At 34.3% G+C, this 22,245-nt stretch overlaps 2 protein-coding genes and 1 long non-coding RNA gene across 5 annotated transcripts; 2 read left to right on the top strand and 1 right to left on the bottom strand.

Annotated features, from left to right (window-relative positions):
- Positions 1-97: 97 nt before the first annotated feature.
- LOC111802165 (WPP domain associated protein) lies at positions 98-10,218 on the bottom strand. 3 transcript variants are annotated; one of them, XM_023686433.2, is made up of 4 exons: positions 1,512-4,616; positions 1,179-1,305; positions 940-1,041; positions 98-831 (listed from the first exon to the last, which is right to left on the bottom strand). In XM_023686433.2, the coding sequence occupies exons 1-4, from the start codon at positions 4,094-4,096 to the stop codon at positions 745-747; spliced, it is 2,901 nt and encodes a 966-aa protein (XP_023542201.2). In that variant the 5' UTR covers positions 4,097-4,616; the 3' UTR covers positions 98-744. The 3 variants fall into 3 exon arrangements, 1 of the variants encoding a protein (XP_023542201.2); XR_002816226.2 differs by lacking the exons at positions 940-1,041; positions 1,179-1,305; positions 1,512-4,616 and adding exons at positions 6,324-6,423; positions 9,287-9,372; positions 10,066-10,218 and having other exon boundaries at positions 155-831; XR_015421405.1 differs by lacking the exons at positions 98-831; positions 940-1,041; positions 1,179-1,305; positions 1,512-4,616 and adding exons at positions 4,742-4,874; positions 6,324-6,423; positions 9,287-9,372; positions 10,066-10,218.
- LOC111802195 (uncharacterized) lies at positions 1,194-6,415 on the top strand. Its single transcript, XR_002816229.2, has 3 exons — positions 1,194-1,326; positions 1,431-1,503; positions 6,275-6,415. It is a non-coding gene; the product is annotated as an uncharacterized LOC111802195 (long non-coding RNA).
- A 6,111-nt stretch (positions 10,219-16,329) lies between the features above and the next one.
- Positions 16,330-21,126, top strand: PLP6 (PATATIN-like protein 6). Its single transcript, XM_023686459.2, has 3 exons — positions 16,330-18,035; positions 18,938-19,238; positions 20,403-21,126. Exons 1-2 carry the CDS (start codon positions 16,902-16,904, stop codon positions 19,208-19,210), a joined length of 1,407 nt encoding a protein of 468 aa, XP_023542227.2. The 5' UTR covers positions 16,330-16,901; the 3' UTR covers positions 19,211-19,238; positions 20,403-21,126.
- Positions 21,127-22,245: the final 1,119 nt, after the last annotated feature.

The following is a 22,245-nucleotide window of genomic DNA, read 5'->3' as shown; positions in this document are numbered from 1 at the left end:
CTGTTTCTTTTTTCATAGTCTTAATTTTGTGTGGATTTTAGTTATCCTTTAATATTTTTTTTCCATCATTGGTAGATTCATAATTGCTATTCGATTTTGATATATTCTAAATATGCATGTTGAGTTCATGCAATAATAGGTTTTGTTGACAATACCGTCCTGAGTAAGCAAGAACCAGTAAACAGTAAACTAATGGCAAAAATGAGTAGAGCGTGCTTTCTTTTGGTTATTAGACTCGTACTTCCCGAGTTCATGAGCTTCTTCACTGGTGTACATGCTATTTGTTATATAGGAACAAAGGAAACTTTCATTAAGTGAGGAAATATAAAAAAGAATGCTTAGTTGTATTAGAGTGAAGGGGAATACAAATAAAGTTATTCCAAATTGCTTTAACTCAAGGAGAACCGAAGTTAGTAAAAGATTATGCAAATAACTTAAAAGGAAGCCTTAAAAACTTTCATATCTTAAAGTTTCTCCACCTTTTATATTCATAAAAAAAAATTTGGTGTCCGCATGGCGAGGACTATATTTTATTTAAAAAAATTTCACCGTGAAGTACTCAAACATTTTCTGAAAGTGAACCTTTTGCGTTCCCAGAAGTATGTACTTGAAATTTTGGTTTACCTATACCACCAAATTTTGTTAAGTTAGCAGTTTCGTTGTTGCTGAAACATCATCTACTACTAAATAAATCCTATAGAACAATTTCCTTTGGGCCTAAAACAGATTAAAAAAAAAAAAGGGTTAAACATCAGAGCTTGTATCTAATTTTTTAGGTGGTGTACTAAGTACTGCTACCTGCTCCTTGATCAACCTGAGAATTTCTGAGACCTGCAGAGATATTGAAAGAAAGTAACAGTTAAAAATTAATGCAAGTTAATTGCTATGAGATTGGTACATAAACATAGAATAAAGAAAATAGACTTGGGGAGCTATTACATCAGAATATTGCTGCAAAACCGGTGATTGTTGATTCAGAATCAAGTATACTTTCTCAATCAATCTAAGAAGTATATCCACTTGATCCCCTAGAAGATCCACCTAATGTATATCAAATAGGAAATGTGGGAAAACAATTAAATGACAGAAAATTGTTTTCAGAATTGGATGTATCTTTGAATGCGTGGGGAATATGTATAATGAAGGAAAAATATCTGTATTAGAATTGATTATAGAACCTCATTTTCAGCTTTTCTGAGATTTTGGCATCTTCTGATGAAAGCCTTCTTATAAAGTGATTCACTTTCTCGCAGAGAAGCCATGACTTGAGGAAGTGGATATAAAGTATGCTTCATTTCTTCCAATCTATCAACAGTAAAACATGAGGTAAGTTAATTTCCTTTAAACAACAAATTTTTGTCCAAGTATTTCAAGGGTTGGTTTTCTCTTGAGGAAGTAAACTTTGTTTAAGCTATTTGGTTTGATAACAGGTGGAGGTGCAATTAGCACCAGTTTTTTCCGCTCTGGAAGATCAAATGAAACTTTACCAGAAGGCACTATGAGGTTAGTACCTCAGCGTTAATTGTCCCAACTTTTTATTTGCCATCAGCTCGAAATCATAAAATATATGTGGAAACTCCAGAAGTTTTAGGCACTTAGAATCTGACTTGCTTAGCTTCATATTATGAAGTTCTGATAACAAGAACTTCGTATCTGGTACATTTTCCAAATCCGGAGAAATTTCAGAAATTTTTTCCGCTTCATCAACTATAGTTTCTAAGCTAGGTTTCAACTCGCCCACAAACAACTTGTTATTGAACTGCATCATAGTTTTCTCTAGCTTATTACTCAAAGAATTGAGAACGCATTGAATGTCTTTCAACTCTACGGAGGTAGCTTTACTATTACAATCCATTATCTCAAGACTTGCACTGAGCACCAAGTTTTCCACTACTTCAATGCCTTCTGAAAGCAAACTTAGTTTCTGACAAAAACTTCCCGGACCAATCTCTGTGCCTTCACCTAGTGTTTTCCTAGATGATGTAATTTCCGTAACGTCACTATCCTGAGTTGGGACATCAATATTCTTTTCTCTGTCACAGACTTCACTTTTTGCCTCATCAAGCATAGTCCAATAAATTTCTTCCCTAATTAAAGTTTCCAAGTTAGACGCCTCTATCGTGTCCTCCCATTCCGTAACCATTTCCCTCAAGAAAACTGAGCAGACATCTTCTTTAATTGTAATTTGGGGAAGAAAGTCGTTGAAGAATTTGGTATGTGGACAATGGTTGGCTTTGTAACAGATGCTTTTGATTGTCTCACTCAAGACGAACCAAGATATCTCTTCTCTAAGAAGTATTTCAGATGTATGTTCTATTATGTTTTTATGCCATTCCTTCAGCATTACCGTAAAGGGGATTCCATAAATTTCCTGCCTTGTTTCGCATTCCAAACATCGAGAAGGGTTATTATCAGATGTCAAACCTTCCAGATAGAGATTTTCGTCCTTCACATCCTGCAATCTGTAGCCTTTCATTGCCTCCATGAAGAAAATATGATATATATCATCTTTAATTTGGGCTTCAATCTTGTAACTTGCCATGGTTTCATCCAACTGATTGAACATATCCCTAATGAAAATTCTGCAGATACCATCAGAAATCAGCATCTCCAATTCCCAGCGACTCAAATCATTACAAAACTTTTCTCTCACCCCTCGGAATAAAGTGGTGTAAATTTCTTCCATCATTATGTTTTGAAATTTGATGTCCTCTCTCTGGTGCGTTAGCATGCAGATTTGGTTTTGTATTCCTCTGTTTTCTTCATTCCGCAGTTGATGCATCTTGCCCCAGATGTCTGCCAAAGTACCAACATCTGATTTCTGTCTACGATTTTCTGTAAATATTTGCTCCCCATCTTCTGGAGGAATGTCTTCTTCATCAAAATCCCAATTTTGGCCTAAAATTTTGTTAATCCGAGCATTCAAAATCTTTAAATTCTCTAGTTTTTCTAGTACTTCTCGGAACCTACTTTTCAAGCTTTCAGGACTTTCCTCTCGAAGCATTTCTGGCCTCAAATGAACCAGTTCTTCTGCTTGGTTCTTTACCATTTTAGCAACATCATGCCTACCCTCCTCTTCTAGCAGGTTTTCATCCTTGTTTATCCCATATTCTGAAAATCTACCATCTAGATCTACCTGGGAACTCTTCTCCTCTTTTTGGGGCTGTATTTCATTTTGGCTAATGAGAGGCTTGAGCTCCTCACACAAACCTATGGCTTCATTCATTAAATATGACCAATGTTCATTAAAGGAAACTGAAACTTGGTTCTCTTTCCTTCTCGCTTCTGCTTCCAGATCCTCTTGGCAATCCCTCACAAATCCATTAAGACATAATGATATTATATCATTCTCAATACTTGATTTTACTTGCTGCTCTATTGGTCCCATGTCGGAACAGAAAATGGCACTCTGCATCTTTCCAAACGCAATGTCAAGAGTTTCCTTCAAAATATCAATGTCAGACCCCATCTCTTCAACTTTTAAATCGTTGATACAATGATTCCGTCTGTTCTTCACCTTAGGCACATAATCATCAAACTCGAGTTTTTCTCTGATCTTCCAAACCTGTCGATCCACCGAGTCTTTTAGTTCACAAAATTCCCCATCTCTATTGTCATCCTCACCTTCATGAGGGCTAAGGTTGGAACTTCCGGCACTCCTTGATCTTGCTTGCTCAAGATCTTCCTGTGAAGAAACTAATTCCTTTTCCGTAAATTCCAATGCCTGCCTTAACTTCGACTCGCTCACAAATCTATCTGCCAACTCCCTATCTTTTTGTAGGATAGCCAGCTCCGATTCATACAGACGTCGTTGAAGGCGGTTTCTTATTTCGGCCAAGCCTGCAAGCACTTCTTCATGACTGCTCTCCGGATTGTGACTGTCCGTTTCTTCTTGAACAAACGTGATACACCCATCCAATTGCATTACAGACAACTCGTAGAATTTTGATATCTCATGTAATCTTTCTATAACGCCTTCTCCAGACTTGACTCTTTCGTGAGCTTTGTCCATAGCACGATGCACAATCCACATCATGGTTGAATCCACTATGGACACTTTAAAGTTGTCATCGATCACACCAAAAATTCCATCCATGTTTCCTCTGAAAATCGAAGCTCTGGAAAGGACAAGTATGAAGTTTTTACGTAGGTATGGATTTCAGGGTGTCAAATTCCAAGGCATCGAGTATAGCTCCGATCTTAAGCGTTTTGCTTCCGTGTAGGTAACTCTTCCATCTCTTATATTAATACGTGGACTGCAATCGCATTAGGGTGTTCTTACAAATAGCCGAATTGGAAGGATCACGGTCCTTCAACTTAGCTTAAATAAACCAAAATCCAAAACCACGTGCCCCATGCGTACTTGGAAATAGTAGGATAAGTGGATAAACCCGTGGCTATTTATAGTTTCTATCGGCGGTGGTCGGGAATTGTTTTTTTTTTTTCTTTCCTATCCCCGAGAGAAAAGAGACGAATCTCTTGGTATTATTGGTGGTGTTTTTGTTTCCTCTCTCTAGGGAAACGTACGGATATATCTTCGGGGATGGTATGTTCGTGATAACTATTCGTCTCTACTCAATCTAAAATACTAATTTCTTTAAAAAAGAAAAGTTAAATTTTGAATCAAATGAATTCTGAGAGAGAAACTATTTATTTATTTATTATTATTATATTATTATTATTATTTTTTTTTTTTTTGTACTTTGATATCTAAAACTATTACAATAGTACTTTAGTAGAAAAAAAATATGTTATACAACTTGATGTCTTAGGGAGGTTGGTCTTCTAAACATTATGCGTGCTCCCCCTTTCCGTTGATCTAGTATTCCCAAAAATTATGCCAGCGTCGTATTTGTTGCTCAGATCTTAGACATCTACCAAATATACATAAAGACATCAATAACATTAATTGATAGAAAGTATAAATGGAAATAAAAAAAATAGTGTCTAATCCTCGTGTTTTATGGTTAGGTTGAAGGAAATTGGTCTCACCATAACGTTAATGAATAATTCATGACTTTTAAAAGGACTATTATTTCATTTTACTTTTTTTCATCTTTAAAAGTTTTTGTTAAACATTTTTCCCTCACCATAACTTTAGTTTACCACGATTTATTCATTATTTTCTTTCGAAGGTAATTCTTTTTTTTTTTTTTAGTGTTTTAATGATTCTAAAATTAGTTTTTAATCTTTAATAATAGCTAGTTGGAAATTGTGGCGTTTTTTCCCTCCTTTTTTCACCTCGATTTCTCCCCCAACTTTTTCACTTATACCTACATTTTTATTTAAAATAAAAAAATGCTATAAAAATAAGTCTTCTTATAGATAATTATCAAATAACATTTTTTTTTTAGTTTTGTATAGAATGAAAAAAGAATGTTCAGTGGCATTTTCTGTTTTCTATCGATTAAAAAGTAGGGAGAGAAAAGAATAGATGGTAGAAAAACCAATAACCAAAAATTTTCGGTTATCATACAAAAGACAATCTATTGAACTTTTAAATTTAAATTTTGGATTGCAAGTAAATTTTAAAACTAAAACTCTTTCTTCAAAATTCATTTTCTTCTCACATTCATTCATTCTTTTCCATCTTAGAAAATCTAGTTCTCCTTCAACAATTGTTTATTTAATACTGTTCTTTATAGGACGTTTATCTATAAAAAGAAAAAAAGATTTGACTTCTGAATTTCAATTCTTTTATACATTTTCTTTTAAGATGTTTATTTTTGTCTGACTTTTGTTTTCTAAGCCTAGGAGATCCTCTTAATTCATCTTTCTTTTTTGTTGCATCATTCTCTTTTAAGTTTATCTCCAATTCTAAAAATATTTCCTAAACTTCAAGTGCTTCGTAATGAAAGAAATACATTTGTAAATTAAATTTTTTTTATTTTTTATTTTATTTAATTATTTTGTTTTAAAAGAATAGAAATTCTGTATAACACCCTCCCACCTGAAAGTTAAACATTACATATGAACGCTTATGCCGTATAATCACGTTAAATGGTGGGAACAAAAGATTGTATAAAGCCTAGTACTAAACCGAACCGTGTAGCCCTTTTATTAAGAAAACTTTTCTGCCAAATGGTTGTATAAACATAAGGGGAACACATCATATTTACCTTAATTGTTTTGAGCAAGAAATTTGAAATTATCTCATTACGAGCTTTCTGAAATGCTAGCACCAAATTATTGCTAAGATTATTGATCTTTCCTTTCTGTTTAGAATTCTTGCTCTATTAATATGAATAATTTTGAGAATTTTCTGACTTTGTAGATGTGCAAGAAAGAGAAAAAGAAAGAAAAGCGTTGGTAGAGGAACAAACCTCTGCGACATGTTGCAGTTGCAATTACTTCGCTTCAAAGCTTATGCATCAAATTCAACATCAACGCGAAGTCCAGTTGCATATTGGTTCGAACTCATTCCTAAAAGATAGTGCAAGATGTAAACTATCGAAAAGTATGCACACAATAAAGCAACATGCAGAAGCTTTTAGTCTCAATGTTTTATTAACAACGTTTAAGTTTCGCTCATGATTCTCAAACCTATATTACTAGGAACAAGAAATGTGTACACAGTCCTTTTGATCAATCTTCATGAGTAATTTTAAACTCACAAAAGCAGTTCAGCAATTTCAAAATCCCTTCTAAATATATACTTGACCATAACATTTATGGCTTCGATTAGACACCCAAACCGAACCAAACCAGTTACACCCCTGATGACCATAAGTTGATGGAGTACTTCGGACATGTAAAATGTAAGTATAGAAGGGTATAAAACAAGTATTCAGCATTACTAACGTTTTAAAGATTAGTTAAATGATGCATCTAAAGCGATTTCTATCTATTTTAGAATTCTCAAACCACACTTGGTAATCAAGGTTGTTAAAAGACATTCCTAATAGGTACAATCACTCTAAAAACTTTAACCAAATACTAAGTTTTCGTAACATACTTTTAGTCATCTACAAGTACTTTGTAAAATACAGACTACAGATGCTTCTAGTTTCTAGAATTCACATATCACCACAATCAATATGTTAAAATTATTAAAACTAAATCACAAAAATGAAACAAATGAGAGAATACTTGCAGAGAGAAATTAACAAGAGACTCGTTACTGTAGAGAGACTAATACAAACAAGTGTGTGTGAAGAGAGTAAATTCGAGAAGGTAGTGTCACGAAAATTAGTGAGATAAAATGGGTGAGAAAAGCTAGAGAAAGAAATGGTGCGAAAAGAGAAATTAACGAGAACAAAACTGTCAAAAAAGATATTAGAAAGAGAAGAATTAGAGAACGAAAGTTTGACAAAGAAAGTGTTGAACAAAAAAAGAAAAAAAGACATGAACTAATTTCTTTTTTTGAAAATAGTGTTCTTACTTTATTGAAAAGTGTTTTAAAATAGTAACCAAACACAAACATCTGAAATAGGAACTAGGAAGTGCTTCGGATCACTTAGAAAGTTGAGAATTACCTAAATTGTCTTGGGTTATATGAATATTATTTGGTTTCTATGACACAGTACATGCAACCTATTTCTGTAGTGTTGTACATGTGAGAAGATGTGAGTGGGATATTCTCAATAAAAAAAATATATTATATAGCGCAAGACCGAGATACATATTTCCCCTCTAGACAATATATAAAATATATCAATCATAATTTCCTCAGAAAAATATATATCAATCAAAATGATCACAAGACTTGATATCTACAAGTTCTCTCATCTGTATGAAAATAAACGAGGATCTCTTCCTTAGAACTAAGGATAAGGAAAAAGTGAGTTTTGGTTCAAATCCCTTAAAAGTTTGTTCCATCAAAATTTCAACTCTTCAATTGTTTTGATTAAAGACAGTGGGGATTCCAACACTAATTCTTTGAGGACTTTCTTCTCTCGACCTAATTGTGCAAAAAAAAAGGATAAAATTTACACAACATTTTTTATTTTCAATACATCTGTTGATAACGAGTATTTTGGACACTGGATGGAAGTGAACTAAATGTCAGCCCGTACAAATCTCTCTAATCTAACTCCATTAAGAGTAAAGAGAGATTAAAATAACAAAAAACTTAAATATTCCAACCCAAAATCATTTGGTGTCAACTATTGGACCACTCTCTTAATCCGAAAATGTTTGGAGCTACCTTTGGTTGGCAACCCTCTCAAGCATAGGGGTACTGTAGTTTGTACGGTTAAGTGCTAATTTTGATGGAAAAGAAACCAAAGAACACTCGGTGATAAATCCAGAAAATTGAGAAGTTTTAGGATGTCGCAGTTTTGAGACTTCCCAAGATCTTTCATTGTTCCCTTCACTAAAGCTCTTAGAATTTTTTTTTTTTCTTTTTTCTCTCAACTTCAATTCAGTTCTTTTTCTTTTCTTTCTTTCTTTCTTTCTTTATTTATTGGAAGTGTTAGTAACTTAGGATAAGCACGGGGAGCAATAAAGTCATAATCAAAAGAAGGCTGATTGATAACTGGAATTTTCTGATTTTGTATCCTTAACTGGCATATGATTTACTCAGGATGGTATTTTAAGCAACTTAAATTATTCCATAAGTATCGTAGTGTATAGACTGAACAGAGTACATTAATAATAAATAACGAAAAAAAGTCATTCTATATATGACGAAAAACATCAAAGAACAACATAAACCTAAAGGAAATTAAGACTATTAAGAAACAATAACACGTCGAATGTCGAAGGAAGAGAATATTTAAACCAACAATAATGTTTTTTGGGAGTTCAAGCCTAGAAGCAATTAGGACTAACGAGAAGCAGGAAAATTGTTTTGTATAAGATATTTCAGATAATATAATTATGTACAATAAATTAAGACTACTGGAGATGGTTAGACGTGAACTATTGAAAAATAATGACTCAAAAGTTAATAAGAGAAATATCATGCTTAAAAAACTTATTTTAGGAAAGTTGTTTTATACAAAATATTTGAGATAATATTACAACCAGAGAGCTCCTAAATAAATAAAACCGAGACTCAGATCACAATGTTGATAGGCAGTAGTAACTCTTATCTTTTCCTTTTCTAAAAAGAAACGCAACTCAAGCCTCGAATGTACGAAATCTAATGAATCAGTGCAAGCTTCTACCGGACATAATATTCAACAAATCGAAAAGTATCACAGTTCTAATGCACAAAAATGAAATAAATTAGCAAGAAAAAAATTCAGAGAAGTTTGCTAGATTTTCGAAGTACTTGCTTCACGATTTGAACTTTATAAAAGATTATAACAGTATCACGGTGTAAAATCATCAAAATACGTACCAATAAATATGTTCCGGACCTTCTGGTAGCAATTCAAAACACGCATCCACGTAAATCACTCCCGACGCCAAATCGTCTTCAAAATTCTGAGATAAAAAATAAATATCTGAACGCTCGTCGAGGAATCATTTTTAATTTAAACTCAGAAGAACAAGGACTACAGCGATTTATGCAAAACATAAGATAAATTATATCGAGAGAGATTCTATTAATCATCGGAATCGTGCACAAGAAACAAATCGATATATGATTCAGATCAATCAACTAACACACCTAAGTTAATTTGATCGACGAACAACAAAAAAATTTATCATCAGAGTTACGACACTGAGTAATAACGATCGCTAGTTAAATAAACGATTCGGTTTCCTCTCCGACTAATCAAAATCGTAAAGCAATTAAGATTCATAAGACTACACGACTATTGATTGAAGAAACAATATGTTCAGAGGGAGTCTAATTTGAACTCACGATAACCAGCACTGCCGCAGCTAGTTCGAAATGGCAAAATCTAAGATATTAAGTATTGAGACATCAGACCGTACACATCATAAGAGATAAATCGATCAATTAAAATACCTAATCTAATCCGATCGACGAACAAAACTTTTCATATCAAGGATTACGAGAGTGAGAAATCACGGTTATTAGTTCAATAAACGATTTGGATTCCTCTTCGACTAAACAAAATCGTAAAGAACTTCGTATTTACAAGACCTAACAAGAAACAATATCGTTTTGTGAAAGGAATCACTGGAAGTAGAACGGCGCTTACTTACAGCATCTCGAGCAACCAAAAACTTCAAACGAAAAATCAGCGCACTTCTCATCAGAGCAATTTCAACTTTCGCGCGAAAAAATGGCTCTCGTCAGTATTCCAGTAACCACTATTTGCCTTTATATAGAGAATCCACGAGGGCACTTGCGTTTTTATTTACGGAGGAGTATAAAACGTCGGCGTTTTAAGTTGACGCTCAGTAGACCCGGTAATGATAGAAATTAATGGGCTCAAAGATCAAAACAAAAACTCAGACCAAATTCCAGGCCCGGCCCAAATGCTCTTCCTAACGTTCCATCCACACCCATTTATAAGTAATAAAAAGCGAATAAAATTATAAATTAAAGATTTAAAAACATGAATTTAACATAATTTAAAATATAATCATGTATTTTAACTTCAATATCAAGATACACTAAAAACACATAAATCTTTATCTTAAAAAAATTATTGTTTTGAATTACAAAATTCAAAATATAATTTAAATACATGTAAATTTGAATCGAGTATTAATATTTTGTAAACTGATATTAAGTGTATAATTATTAAGAACGTATACTATTTAATTACTTAGTTTTGACATAAAAACCAGCCGGCTAAGCCTGCCATACTTTGCTAAAATAATCTTTTGATCGATAAAAGTAAAGTTTTGAAGGCTAATTTATACATTTAAATATAAGACCCAATAAATAAAATTTACATAAATTTTATGCACACAATAATCTTAAAATTGCAGACAAATAAAACAAGACAGAACATAAATTAAAAGTGTATAAATATTTGTGTTTATGTGCATCTTTATCATAGGTATCCTCATGGCAAGAAGGATTGGAATTTCCGTTTTTATTCTCATTTTTGTGTTCTTTAATTTCACAAATTTTACTCTCTCTCAAGATGCATCTCCTCCTCCTCCTCCACCACCGCCGTTGAATACAACCGATGGTGCACCGCCGCCGCCGCCGCCGCCATCAAACACAACTGGCAGTCCACCTCCGCCAGCGCCATCCAACACAACTGGCAGTCCACCTCCGCCAGCGCCATCCAACACAACTGGCAGTCCACCTCCGCCAGCGCCATCGAACACAACTGGCAGTCCGCCTCCACCGCCACCATCGAACACAACTGACGGTCCGCCTCCGCCACCATCAAATACCACTGAGAGTCCACCACCGCCACCCGACACCAATATCTCACCACCCGCACCTTCGCCTGACGTAAGCTCATCTCCGGCGCCGGCGCCGGCCACGAACAAAGCATTGAATGAAAAGGGTGGTGCAGATTCAAAAGGACTGAGTGGCGGACAAAAGGCAGGCATTGCGTTTGGAGTGATTATAGGAGCAGGCTTGTTGGGATTCTTGGGATTCATTTGCATCAAACGTCGTAGTAATTCCAGAAGAAGCCGCTATGGATATTCCGCAAGAAACACAATGCTTTAACCCAATGTTTTTTTTTATTTTATTTATTTTAGTCTCTATAATTTTAATACATTTTAAATTTAATCATTTCAATTTAATTTTTATTGAATTTGGTTAAATTATAATAATAATAATTTTCATATAATAAACATAAAAAATAAGATATAAATATATTTTATAGTTTATAAAAAGATTGATAATAAAGATGGGCTTAGTAGCTTTTTGTTATTTCTAAAAGCGGCCCAGTTCATAAACCAGAGAGCTTTAAGTCAAAGGAAACCACCTACTTTGTTGGAGTCGGTCGTGAGAGGTAGTTAGTATCATTGGGCACTGATCATCGATCCCATGCCCCATGCCCCAATTGTTAGATGAACGCGACTCTCCACAGTGTTCTTATGGCTTTGCTTTGGGCTTCCCAAAAGGCCTCAGACCAATGAAGGTAGTATTTCTCACTTATAAACTCATGATCATTCCCTAACTTAGCTGATGTGGGACTTTCATCATCCAACACCAATAACTAGCTTTGGTCCCAACTATAAGTTCTCAAAACTCGAGTCTCAATCACCTATCGACCGTTGATACTAACCGTAGACTAGGAATGAGGATCGATAACCAAATGGAGAGTTAGTGGCCATCGATTGAGGAATGGTAACTAACGATTGAGACTGAGAACTGGTGACTGGGATCGAGAACCGACAATTTGAAACCGAGATTGGGACGGGTGGTTGATAAGATCCAAACAAAAGTGAAATTGCAAGTAAGTTACAGCTTGTCAAGATTATAAGTTTGGATTTTTTTTTTTTTTTAATTTAAATTTTTGATAAAAAGAAAAATAAAATAAATGGCGATGAGTTGAAGATAGAATAGGCACTGGCGATGTGAGCGAGAGGTACAGGTTGTAGCCGAGCAGGGAGAGAGCGATTGGAGAAAAAAAAAGGAAGCGAGGAGAGCGATGAGAGAGATAAATGTTCGATTTTTATGGCTTAGTTTCCAGTCTGTCTCCTTCTTAAATAATGGCATCCTCCATTCCCTGCACACTAACTGCCAATTTCTCATTAAAACTTCCCCATATCCCTCCATTCCCAGTTCTTCTGTCATCTCCAAATTCTAATGCAATTTCTTCCCCCACACAAAAAATACATACATATATATATATATATAATTAAAAAAAAAAACATTTACTTCGAAAATATCCCGTAATCATCAACTAACTTTAAATTTGGTTAGGAATCACGACTCTCCACAATAGTATAATATTATCCACTTCGACCATAACCTCTCATGATTTTGCTTTGGGTTTCCTCAAAATGCCCTGTAATAATAAAGATAGTATTACTCGCTTATAAACTCATAATCTTCCATTAAATTAATTAATGTGGGACCTACTTCCAATAATTCTCAACAAATCTAAATCGTGTATATATATATGTATATTTTTTTTTGAAGTATAATATTTTCGTGAATGATATATATTTTAATCTAATGAATTATGTTTATATTTATGATATTAGCTTCTTAATTTATATTTATTTTAATATTAAATTTGTTTTCGAGGAAGAAAATAGAGGGACTTATCCATTTATCCAAATATTTGGAAGTAAGCATTTAGTATTGAAATTTCTGAATTTAGGCAACTTTTATGGTTGGCGTGTGGTGTATAAAAATAAATTTTAGAAATAAAATTAATTGAAATCATTTATTGTGAGTCGTTCTCAAAATAATATTTTGATTTTTGTTTTTTTAACTATATTTTTATTATAAGTACAGGTTTAGATAATTGTTGTTTTCCATTAAATTCTAGTCTCTATATGAAAATTATGATAATTATTTAATCAAGTATCAAAATATTAATTTTGTGATTTATTAAAAGTAAAAGCAAAATAGAATGAAACTGAAATAAAAAATATATATTAGGAAAATATTAAAAAAAAACTCGGCGTCAATTCCCAAATATACGTTAAGAAAAGTGAGATAAACCAAATAATAATAATAAATAAATAAATAAATAAATTAAATAAGTAAAGTAGGTTATCATTAGTTCGTGGACTACAGTAATTAAATTTTGATTTTAATTCTTTTGTTTTGTAAAAGTAATTCCAAAAATAGAGATGCATAATTTTTTAAAGTGGGACTAAACTTTTTATATGTTACAATTTTAGAGAGGAAAAAGACAAATTTAAAATATTAACTTATTCTTTTATATATATATATATATATATAAAAGGTGGTCCAATTACTTATTTATTTGTATTTTTTAAATGTTAGTCGAATCCATAAGATAGAATATCATATTATTAAAAGAAGAGCTAAATTCCATTGATTATAATAATTTTGTAACCGAAATTATTGGGTATTTTGCATTAATTATACTTGTCTTCAAGACCGACTACAAAAGGAAGTTACAACACAGTAAATGTAAATCTGTCGCTTTTTATATTTATAATTTATATATTTTTCAAAACATGATAAAAAAAATTCCGAATATTATTTAATTAAATTAAATAATTCACTCGCATAGGCTTCGAAAGAAAGTTCAACCTCTAAATTAATCCAATTATAAACATTTAAATATAATTATTAATTTAAAGTTTTAATGGATAATATTCTCACCATATTGAATAAAAATTAATTTTTCGTCAATAAAATATGACAATAGTTAATTAAACTACGCACCATTAAATTTAAATTATGCTTATAAACATCGGACATATTCATTTTGACCGTCGAACATTAAAATTTATTGTAAAAATGTATTTGAATTTTTCAAATTGTGTATATAATATTATTTACAATATCATTTATGTAAATTAATATAATAACTTATGCATGATTATATAAATAATTTTAACTATATAGTTTAAAATAAAATAAATAGGCACATAATATCTTGTATCTTTCTTTAGTTTTTACATGTAAATATATATTTTGAAATAATTACAGAGTTTAAATATTTTTTAAATAAATTTGAAAATATAAAAATAAAAAATAAAAAATATTATCATCAAGTAAAAAATGAAAAGAAAAAAAAAAAAAATCGGAATATTGGAAATACACTAAGCAACATAGGAAGATATATTCTAGAGTACGGGACCAAAGGGATATAGTAATATTATAGACCCTACGCTGTGGGAAGGCTACTCGCCAGCACGTAAGCAGACAAGTGGGCCCCGCTGAAATCCAATCCGAAGGGTATTTTGGTCAGAGAGAGGAATTTGTAGAAAGACGTAATGTTTTTCTCTATCAGTGCAAAAAATAAAATAAATAAATAAATAAATAAAGAGATGGAAAAAGAAAAATGGAAGACCAAAGCGTGTTCATGTTGAGTGCGTCTCCATCTCCTCTTGCCGACGGGTTTGGCGGTGGGCCCCACAGTAACGACAAGAGTGCGGGAGAGGGAAAATAAAAAAAATATTATTATTATTTTTTTACCAGCAAATTTGACCGTTCCTCGTGGTGAAAACAAGAGAACACAAACCGTTGGATTAAATCACCGTCAATCCACGTGGACACCTTTCCGATCGTTGAAAAAATTAACCGAACACATGGTTATGTGCGGCTCGTTAACCTACCCCCGGGGTTTGGTTTTTCACAATTAAATGTAACAACAAAATTCCTAGTTGTAACACTGTCGTATGTGACCATGGATAATAATAAAACGGTGTGGTATACGTCCACCGGGAAAAAACAAAACGGTGTCGCATGTTGTATGATTTTTTGACTTTCTGTTTTTTTATGATGATGGTAAATAATTACTAATTACTCTGTTATTTATTTACTCTCTTCCTATTTAAAATTAAAAATGTTGGTTCAACATTATAAATATTATAAAATTTACTGAGTTTAGTTTAGAGTTTCATGAGCCCATAATTCAAATTTATTTATAATATAATATAATTTTTTAAAAACTCCAAATTTTAGAGACTTGATAAATTTAAAGTTTGCAATTTATAAATTTTAAACTCCACAACTAAATTTGTAATTTAATTTAGTTATTTTATTTTTCAAATTTATCTTATTTCTTTTGTCAAAATTGTGGCACACTACAATTGCAATGGAATCTAATTTTCAAATATATTAATTAAATAAAAATTACGTTAATCTAACCTAGTTTTAATTTTAAATATTGTAATAATTGTGAACAAAGAAAAAAATATGAATAGCAAATGGTTAGATTACAATTTAATCCTTTAGAATTGTAAATTTTTTTTAATTTAAAAACTTTGTAATAATTTTTTTATTTTTAATTTCATTTATAATATAAGCTTAAGGGCGTGTATTAATTTATTATTTAGGATAGATCTCTAATTTTTAAAAAGATTTTATCGATTTCAATTTTGTACTATATTTAAAATTTTAAAGAGTCTACTGAATATAAATTTAAAAATGATGTTGGGTAAAATTCTAAATTTTATAATTTTGGTTAGTTTAATAAATACAAAATTAAATTTCATAATTGAAAGTTTTAAGGAGGTTTATGGGCCATGAAATTAAGTGAATCTTTTAGAAATAGATGGTAAAATTAATGGTTATTTTAATTCAACAAGATCAAACTCTGTTAGTTGGTGAGTATATGCATCCATGTCTGTTAAACTAGGCTGAGGCCGACACCTAAAATTTTGGTATTAAATTTATAAGGGAAGAAAAATATATTTTTGCTAGGGAAAGTAAATGACGAAAATACCCTAAACTTCATCGCTCTCAAAATACTGGATAGCCACTATTTATATTATATGTTGGGAGGGAGAGAGAGGGAATATAGGCGTGGCTTCTTTTAGAATATAAAAATGGTAGCACAATAATAATAATAATAATAATAATAATAATAATAATAATAATAATAACAATAATAAAGAAAAACAGACATGCTCTGCAACGACTGAAATTTGGCTCTTCGTCGACCTCTTCCTCCTCCTCTTCCTCCTCCCGCTGCCGCTATTTCGTTGGCTTTTTCTTGTTTTTGTTTCTCTGTTGGTTGGCCGCTTATTCTTCCATTCGCATCTTCCTCCCTTCCTTCATCAAAAGATTTCGAAACCTTTTCCAGAAAAAAGAAGAAAAGGAGGAGCGATTACCAATTTGTTTGACCCACTACCAAAAGAGAGAATCGGTTGAACCGGAATTCCGTCTCCATGATACGAGGCAGCTTTTTACAAATTGCTTTTAGGTTTACCCACTTCTCTCTCTCTATCTCTAAGTTGGGAAATGGGGGGCCATAGATTTCAGGGGGTCGATTAATCAGGCAATTTCTCGACACATTTCGGGGCCTGGTTTCGAAATTGAGAGCTCGATGTTCATTTCTCTGAATGGCGTGATCTTCGAGGATTAATTTGTTTGATGTATAGTTGAGCTTTGGGTATAACGTGTTTTCTCTCCCGGGATTTTCTTTGGTTGAGAAATCTTTTTGTGTTTTTTTTCTCATCTGGAAATGACGACCAATTTGTTGGAAATGCAAGAACCGAGTATTGATACGGATAAGTTGAGCTATGAGATTTTTTCAATTCTCGAGAGTAAATTCTTGTTTGGCTATGACGATCAGAAGCTTTGGATACCGAAGCAGATCTCTCCGGTTATTGAATCGATGCCTGAGGTTCATCCCCGGCCGGATGCTCAAGCGGACGCCGTGAATGGCGTTTCGGCGATTAAGAATCAAAGGGGGAAAATCTGCATTCTGAGCATCGATAGCGGTGGCATGCGGGGGATTCTTTCCGGTAAGGCTTTGTCGTATCTTGAACAAGCTCTCAAGACGAAATCCGGCAATCCGGACGCTAGAATCGCTGATTATTTCGATGTTGCCGCCGGGGCTGGCATTGGAGGTATTTTCACGGCGATGCTTTTTGCGACCAAGGACCAGAGCCGTCCAATCTACAATGCGGAGGAGACGTGGCGGTTTCTCGCCGAGCAAGGGAAACGATTCTACCGTTCGTCTTCAAGTCTCGGCAACGCCTTTCTCCGACGGCTACGAAAACCTAGCGGCTCTTCCTCCTCCGCCACTGCTACTGCCACCGCCGGTTTGGAGAAGGCGATGAAAGAGGCATTCGAAGAGAACGGCAGAACGTTAACGCTTAAGGACACTCTTAAACCGGTTCTAATCCCTTGCTACGATCTCTCCAGTACAGCGCCGTTTCTGTTCTCTCGAGCCGACGCTCTCGAGACAGAGAGCTTCAATTTCCGGCTATGGGAGGTCTGTCGAGCCACATCAGCCGAACCAGGCGTGTTCGAACCAGTTCCAATGCAGTCCATCGACCACCAAACACAGTGCCTCGCCGTCGACGGTGGATTAGCCATGAGCAACCCGACGGCGGCGGCGATCACGCACGTGCTGCATAATAAGCAAGAGTTCCCATTCGTGCGAGGGGTTGAGGATCTTTTGGTTCTGTCTTTAGGGACCGGTCAACTGTTCGAGGTGAATTACGATTACAATGAAGTGAAGGGCTGGAAAGCGAAGCAGTGGGCTCGACCCATAGCTCGAATCTCCGGCGAGGGCGCGGCCGACATGGTGGACCAAGCGGTGGCCATGGCTTTCGGCCAGTGCAAGAGCAGTAATTACGTGCGAATTCAGGTACGGAAACACTCTTGTTCTGGACTCCCCTCCCCTATGAGCATAAACCCTTAATCAATTCGTAATAATCTTTTTTACTCTGCCTTTGTTTTTCACTCTTTGTTCTATTCTGGGTGAATATTATATGTGTCGCTGTTGGACATGGATTGATATTGGCGTAATAGGGTGCAGAAGATACTGTGGACAGCCTGTGATATGGTCTAGAGATAATCCACCATAACTTCAAAACTATTTTTTTACATATATTTTTAAATAGAGATTCAAATTCATGATCCATTGGTCTTAGAAGACCCGAATCATCAATCAATCCAAAAACTTAAGCCGATGAGTTACGTTCGCAAAACGTGTTTTAGATGGTTTCACTTTTAAGATTGTGCTCCAATCTGTCTTTTTCACCAAACCCATCTTTTATAGAACAATATAATGATCTAAATTTCAACTGTTTGAGCATTATTTATCTTGATCTTTGAAAGGAACCGTTCTTCATTTCTTACTTTACCAACACTTTTGTCTTTGTGAAGGCTTGATGTTGACCAAAGGATCTAACAATGAAATTGATTTTGTGGTACATGGTAAAACGAGCTAATCAAGGAGAGTTTGTATTATTTTTCTCTGCTTTTAAGGGAACTAAAACGTAGACTGTTTCCCAATTCTTGCGCCAAAAGATGGTAAATTTTGGCACTTTACTTTCGGATTTGCCCTTCTTTTTAGTATTGAAGGGAATGAAAAAGGTACCCATCGCTGGCATGTCTTCTTACGGAATGGCTATTACTCTTGTCCATATATTTTGGGTTGCTTTATCCCAATTGGGACCCATTTTGTCATTAAATTTATGCTGTTTTAAAGCTTTAGATACCCATATTATGAACTTATTAATGCTAATTATTTGTGGGGTTTGGCAGGCAAATGGATCCAGCAATGTTAAGTGCAGTCCCAATGTGGAAATAGATCCAAGCCCTAGCAATGTAAATATGCTGCTTGGATTAGCAGAAGAGATGCTGAAACAGAAGAATGTTGAATCTGTTCTGTTTGGAGGGAAGAGGATTGCAGAGCAGACTAATTATGAGAAACTTGATTGGATTGCTGCAGAGCTTGTTCTTGAGCATCAGAGAAGGAGTTGCAGAATAGCTCCTACTGTTGCTTTCAAGCAAGTGCTACCCTCCTCAAACCCATAGAGAGATAAACTCCAAGAGATAGAAGAAGGTAAGCATATATATATATATATATATATATAGCGTCTTTGTTTTCAATTTCTCTGTAAATTATATTATATTCCTCAACGATCGATCCATTAGCTTTATTTACTTTTCTCTATATAATCGACGTGTCGGGTCATGTCCCATTTCTTGCATTATGCTCACGTTCCAATGAAAATTTGAAGAGTATCCCAAACGCCCCTATGAGATCCCACATTAGTTAGAAAAGAATATCTGCTAGCAGTGGGGGTTTAGGCTGTTACAAATGATATCAGAATCAATCACTAGTCAATGTGCCAGTGAGGACACTGGGCTCACAAGGAGAGTGGATTCTGAGATCCTACATTGGTCGGAGAGGGGACGAAACATTCCTTATAAGAGTGGAAACCTCTCTGCAGACACATTCTAAAACCTTGAGGGGAAGTCTGGAAGCGAAAGCTCGACAATATCTACTAGTCAGTGGGCTTGGTTGGGCTGTTACAGTCCCAAACCCGACCAAGCTTAATACATAAGATTGTCAATTTGTGGGTTTGTGTGGGGTTGTCCTAATCCTTGTGGTAGCTCAGCAAAAGGGTCAAAAAGGCAATGAATATAAGCCTGCTTTGTTTGGTTTAAACGACTAGAAAATAGGTAAGCTAGGGGAAGGCCACCGACACTTGGTAAAGCTGGGAGAATTAGAGGGTAATTCTAGTCAATGTCTTCCACATTGAGAGTAGGCACCAAACCTGTCATTCTGTAGTGCACAGCCGTTTTATTAGGTTTGACCAATGGGATAGGAACAAGCCTTACCCATTTATTTTTCCATTGCACTTTAGTCCCCAACATTTGTAATTCTTTGCTATTTAGTCCTTAAGATATAACTACATTCAGAAATAGGGGTTTAGGTAAAAAGCAAAAGGGTGTAGAGGTAAAAGTTGTGTGTAAGGTAGAATACATACTGAAATCAACTTTTTGACAGACAGTAAAGCAGTAAAACAGGGTGGGGAGTCAGAGGTAAAAACCCCTCCAAAGGGAACATTTTCAAAAGCTACCAATTTTGGTCAGAGAAAATGGTTACCCCATTCAAGCACGCCTATATTTTCCCATTTCCTTATAGTTAAATTAGAATGTGATTAAGAGGGTAATTATTGTGATTAGAGTCTAATTAGTGATTGTTTATTATTACGTGCAGGGAAAATGAGACGAGATGTCACAGAAAGAAGAGAGAGTATTAATATTATTATAAAATTGTATGTGGAATTGAAGGAAAAGGAGAGGGACAAAATGGTCAGAAAAGGGTGAAAAAATCTTAGTGGGATACTTTGCCTGCCTAAGGCAAGGCAGTGTGGTGTCCACTCCACCCTTTGTTCTACAATGGCCAACCTTCTAAAACAACCAAAAAAATATTCAGATCTCAAAGCTGTTTTGCAAGTCAAAACAAAATATTTCAGAATTTCGTGTTATTATTATTATTTTTTTTTTAAAAAAAAAAATATATTTGAGAAAATTCTAAGCCAAATTCCTTTTTTGATTTTTGATTTTTGATTTTCAGTCTCTTTCGGTATTTATTTGTTTCAGCGACCGACAGTTTCCTCAAGAATGGTGTTTGGATTAACGCCTCAAAATTAAAGTGGAATTTTTATTTTATTTTTTATTTTTTATTTTATTTATAAGACTTGTGGAGCCCATTCCTTAATGAGACACAAAATTAGATTTTTTTATTTTTTTTATTTTCTTATTTGATTGTTAAATTTTTCTTTAATCAACTTTATCTCTCTCTTTTTCTCTCTCCTGTTTTATTTTTTCCTTTTTAAATTTGTATATCTTTGTAATTAGTAAATGGTTCCCAGAGAATTTGGTGTCGGAGTTTCTTTGGACATTGGAGATCATTTATATCAGATGTTTTTGTTTAAGATCGTTCATGTTTTCTGATTGGATCTTTGATGGAATGCTCTACTTGATTGATGTGGGGGAATTTTTACAAGCGTTTGAACCTCTAGGTATAACTTTACTAATTGAGCTATATTCACGTTTGTCGAATGTAACTGGCTTAATATACATTAGTATGAAAGTAAGTTTTTTAATAGCTGAAGAAGGGATAGTGTACTAATGCGATATTGTGAAATATCTACTAGCAGTGGGGCTGTTGCAAATGGTATTAGAGTCAGACACTGGACTATGTACTAACGAGGAGACTGTTCCCCGAAGGGGGGTAGACACGAGGCAGTGTGCCAGTAAGGATGCTGGCCCCGAAGGGAGTGGATTTGGTGGGGTCCCACATCGATTGGAGAAAGGAACGAGTGATAGCGAGAACGCTGGGCTCCGAAGGGGGTGGATTGTGATATCCCACATTGGTTAGAGAGGAGAATGAAAAAACATCATTTGTAAGGGTGTGAAAACCTTTTCCTACCATACTTGTTTTAGAGGCGAAAAGGAAAACCCAAAGATGACAATGAGAAAGCTCAAAGAAGACAACATAGGCTAGCGGTGAGCTTGGGTTATTACATATATGTAAAGGGAGATAGGTGAGTTTGGTTGGTAGGGTGTGAAATTTTTTTCGGTTTTGACATGGAAGGTGTGCACTCAGTTGAGCTATATACAAGTTGATCCAACGATGTAGTAACGACAAGTTCCGAAAGAATGAAATTACGTAGTAGTAATGCGTCGTGAACGGGAAAGTTGGTGGGGGGTGGGTTTGGTTGGTTGGTAAGGTGGGAAATTGTTTTTGGGTATTGGCATGGTACTGTGCGCATGGGGTTGGCTTTTTGAAAAGGAAGAGATTGTATTGGTTTTATGAATCTCTTCTTTATTTTGTTTTTCTTTCCACTTCATTATTAGGGAATATAAAGTCAAGGGTTTTGTTGTTGCTAAGGCCTTTGTGGGGAATTAGAGTTATGTTTCACTCTCATATTTTGATGCGCATGAAACCTCTGTATAAAAAGCAAACTCCATGGATCCTTCTTCTTCAAGAAACCATAAAAATCATCAAAAGTGTGTATTGAGGACGAGGATGTTGAGCTTAATCCCCTGTGATT

Source organism: Cucurbita pepo, chromosome 1 (assembly GCF_057944985.1).
Source record: "Cucurbita pepo subsp. pepo isolate OVF chromosome 1, ASM5794498v1, whole genome shotgun sequence".
In the NCBI taxonomy this organism is placed as follows: Eukaryota; Viridiplantae; Streptophyta; class Magnoliopsida; order Cucurbitales; family Cucurbitaceae; genus Cucurbita; species Cucurbita pepo.
Note: the sequence above shows the minus strand (reverse complement) of the source record. Positions and strands in the feature narration are given on the sequence as shown.

Bases quoted from the DNA above. Each gene is read 5' to 3' on its own strand.
- LOC111802165 (XM_023686433.2), bottom strand. From the start codon at position 4,096: ATGGATGGAATTTTTGGTGTGATCGATGACAACTTTAAAGTGTCCATA. The intron at 1,042-1,178 runs GTTCTATAATCA...GATATACATTAG, and splicing joins TCAGAAAAGCTGAAAATGAG to GTGGATCTTCTAGGGGATCA. The intron at 832-939 runs GTAATAGCTCCC...ATATCTCTGCAG, and splicing joins TTTTGCAGCAATATTCTGAT to GTCTCAGAAATTCTCAGGTT.
- PLP6 (XM_023686459.2), top strand. From the start codon at position 16,902: ATGACGACCAATTTGTTGGAAATGCAAGAACCGAGTATTGATACGGAT. The intron at 18,036-18,937 runs GTACGGAAACAC...GGGGTTTGGCAG, and splicing joins GTAATTACGTGCGAATTCAG to GCAAATGGATCCAGCAATGT.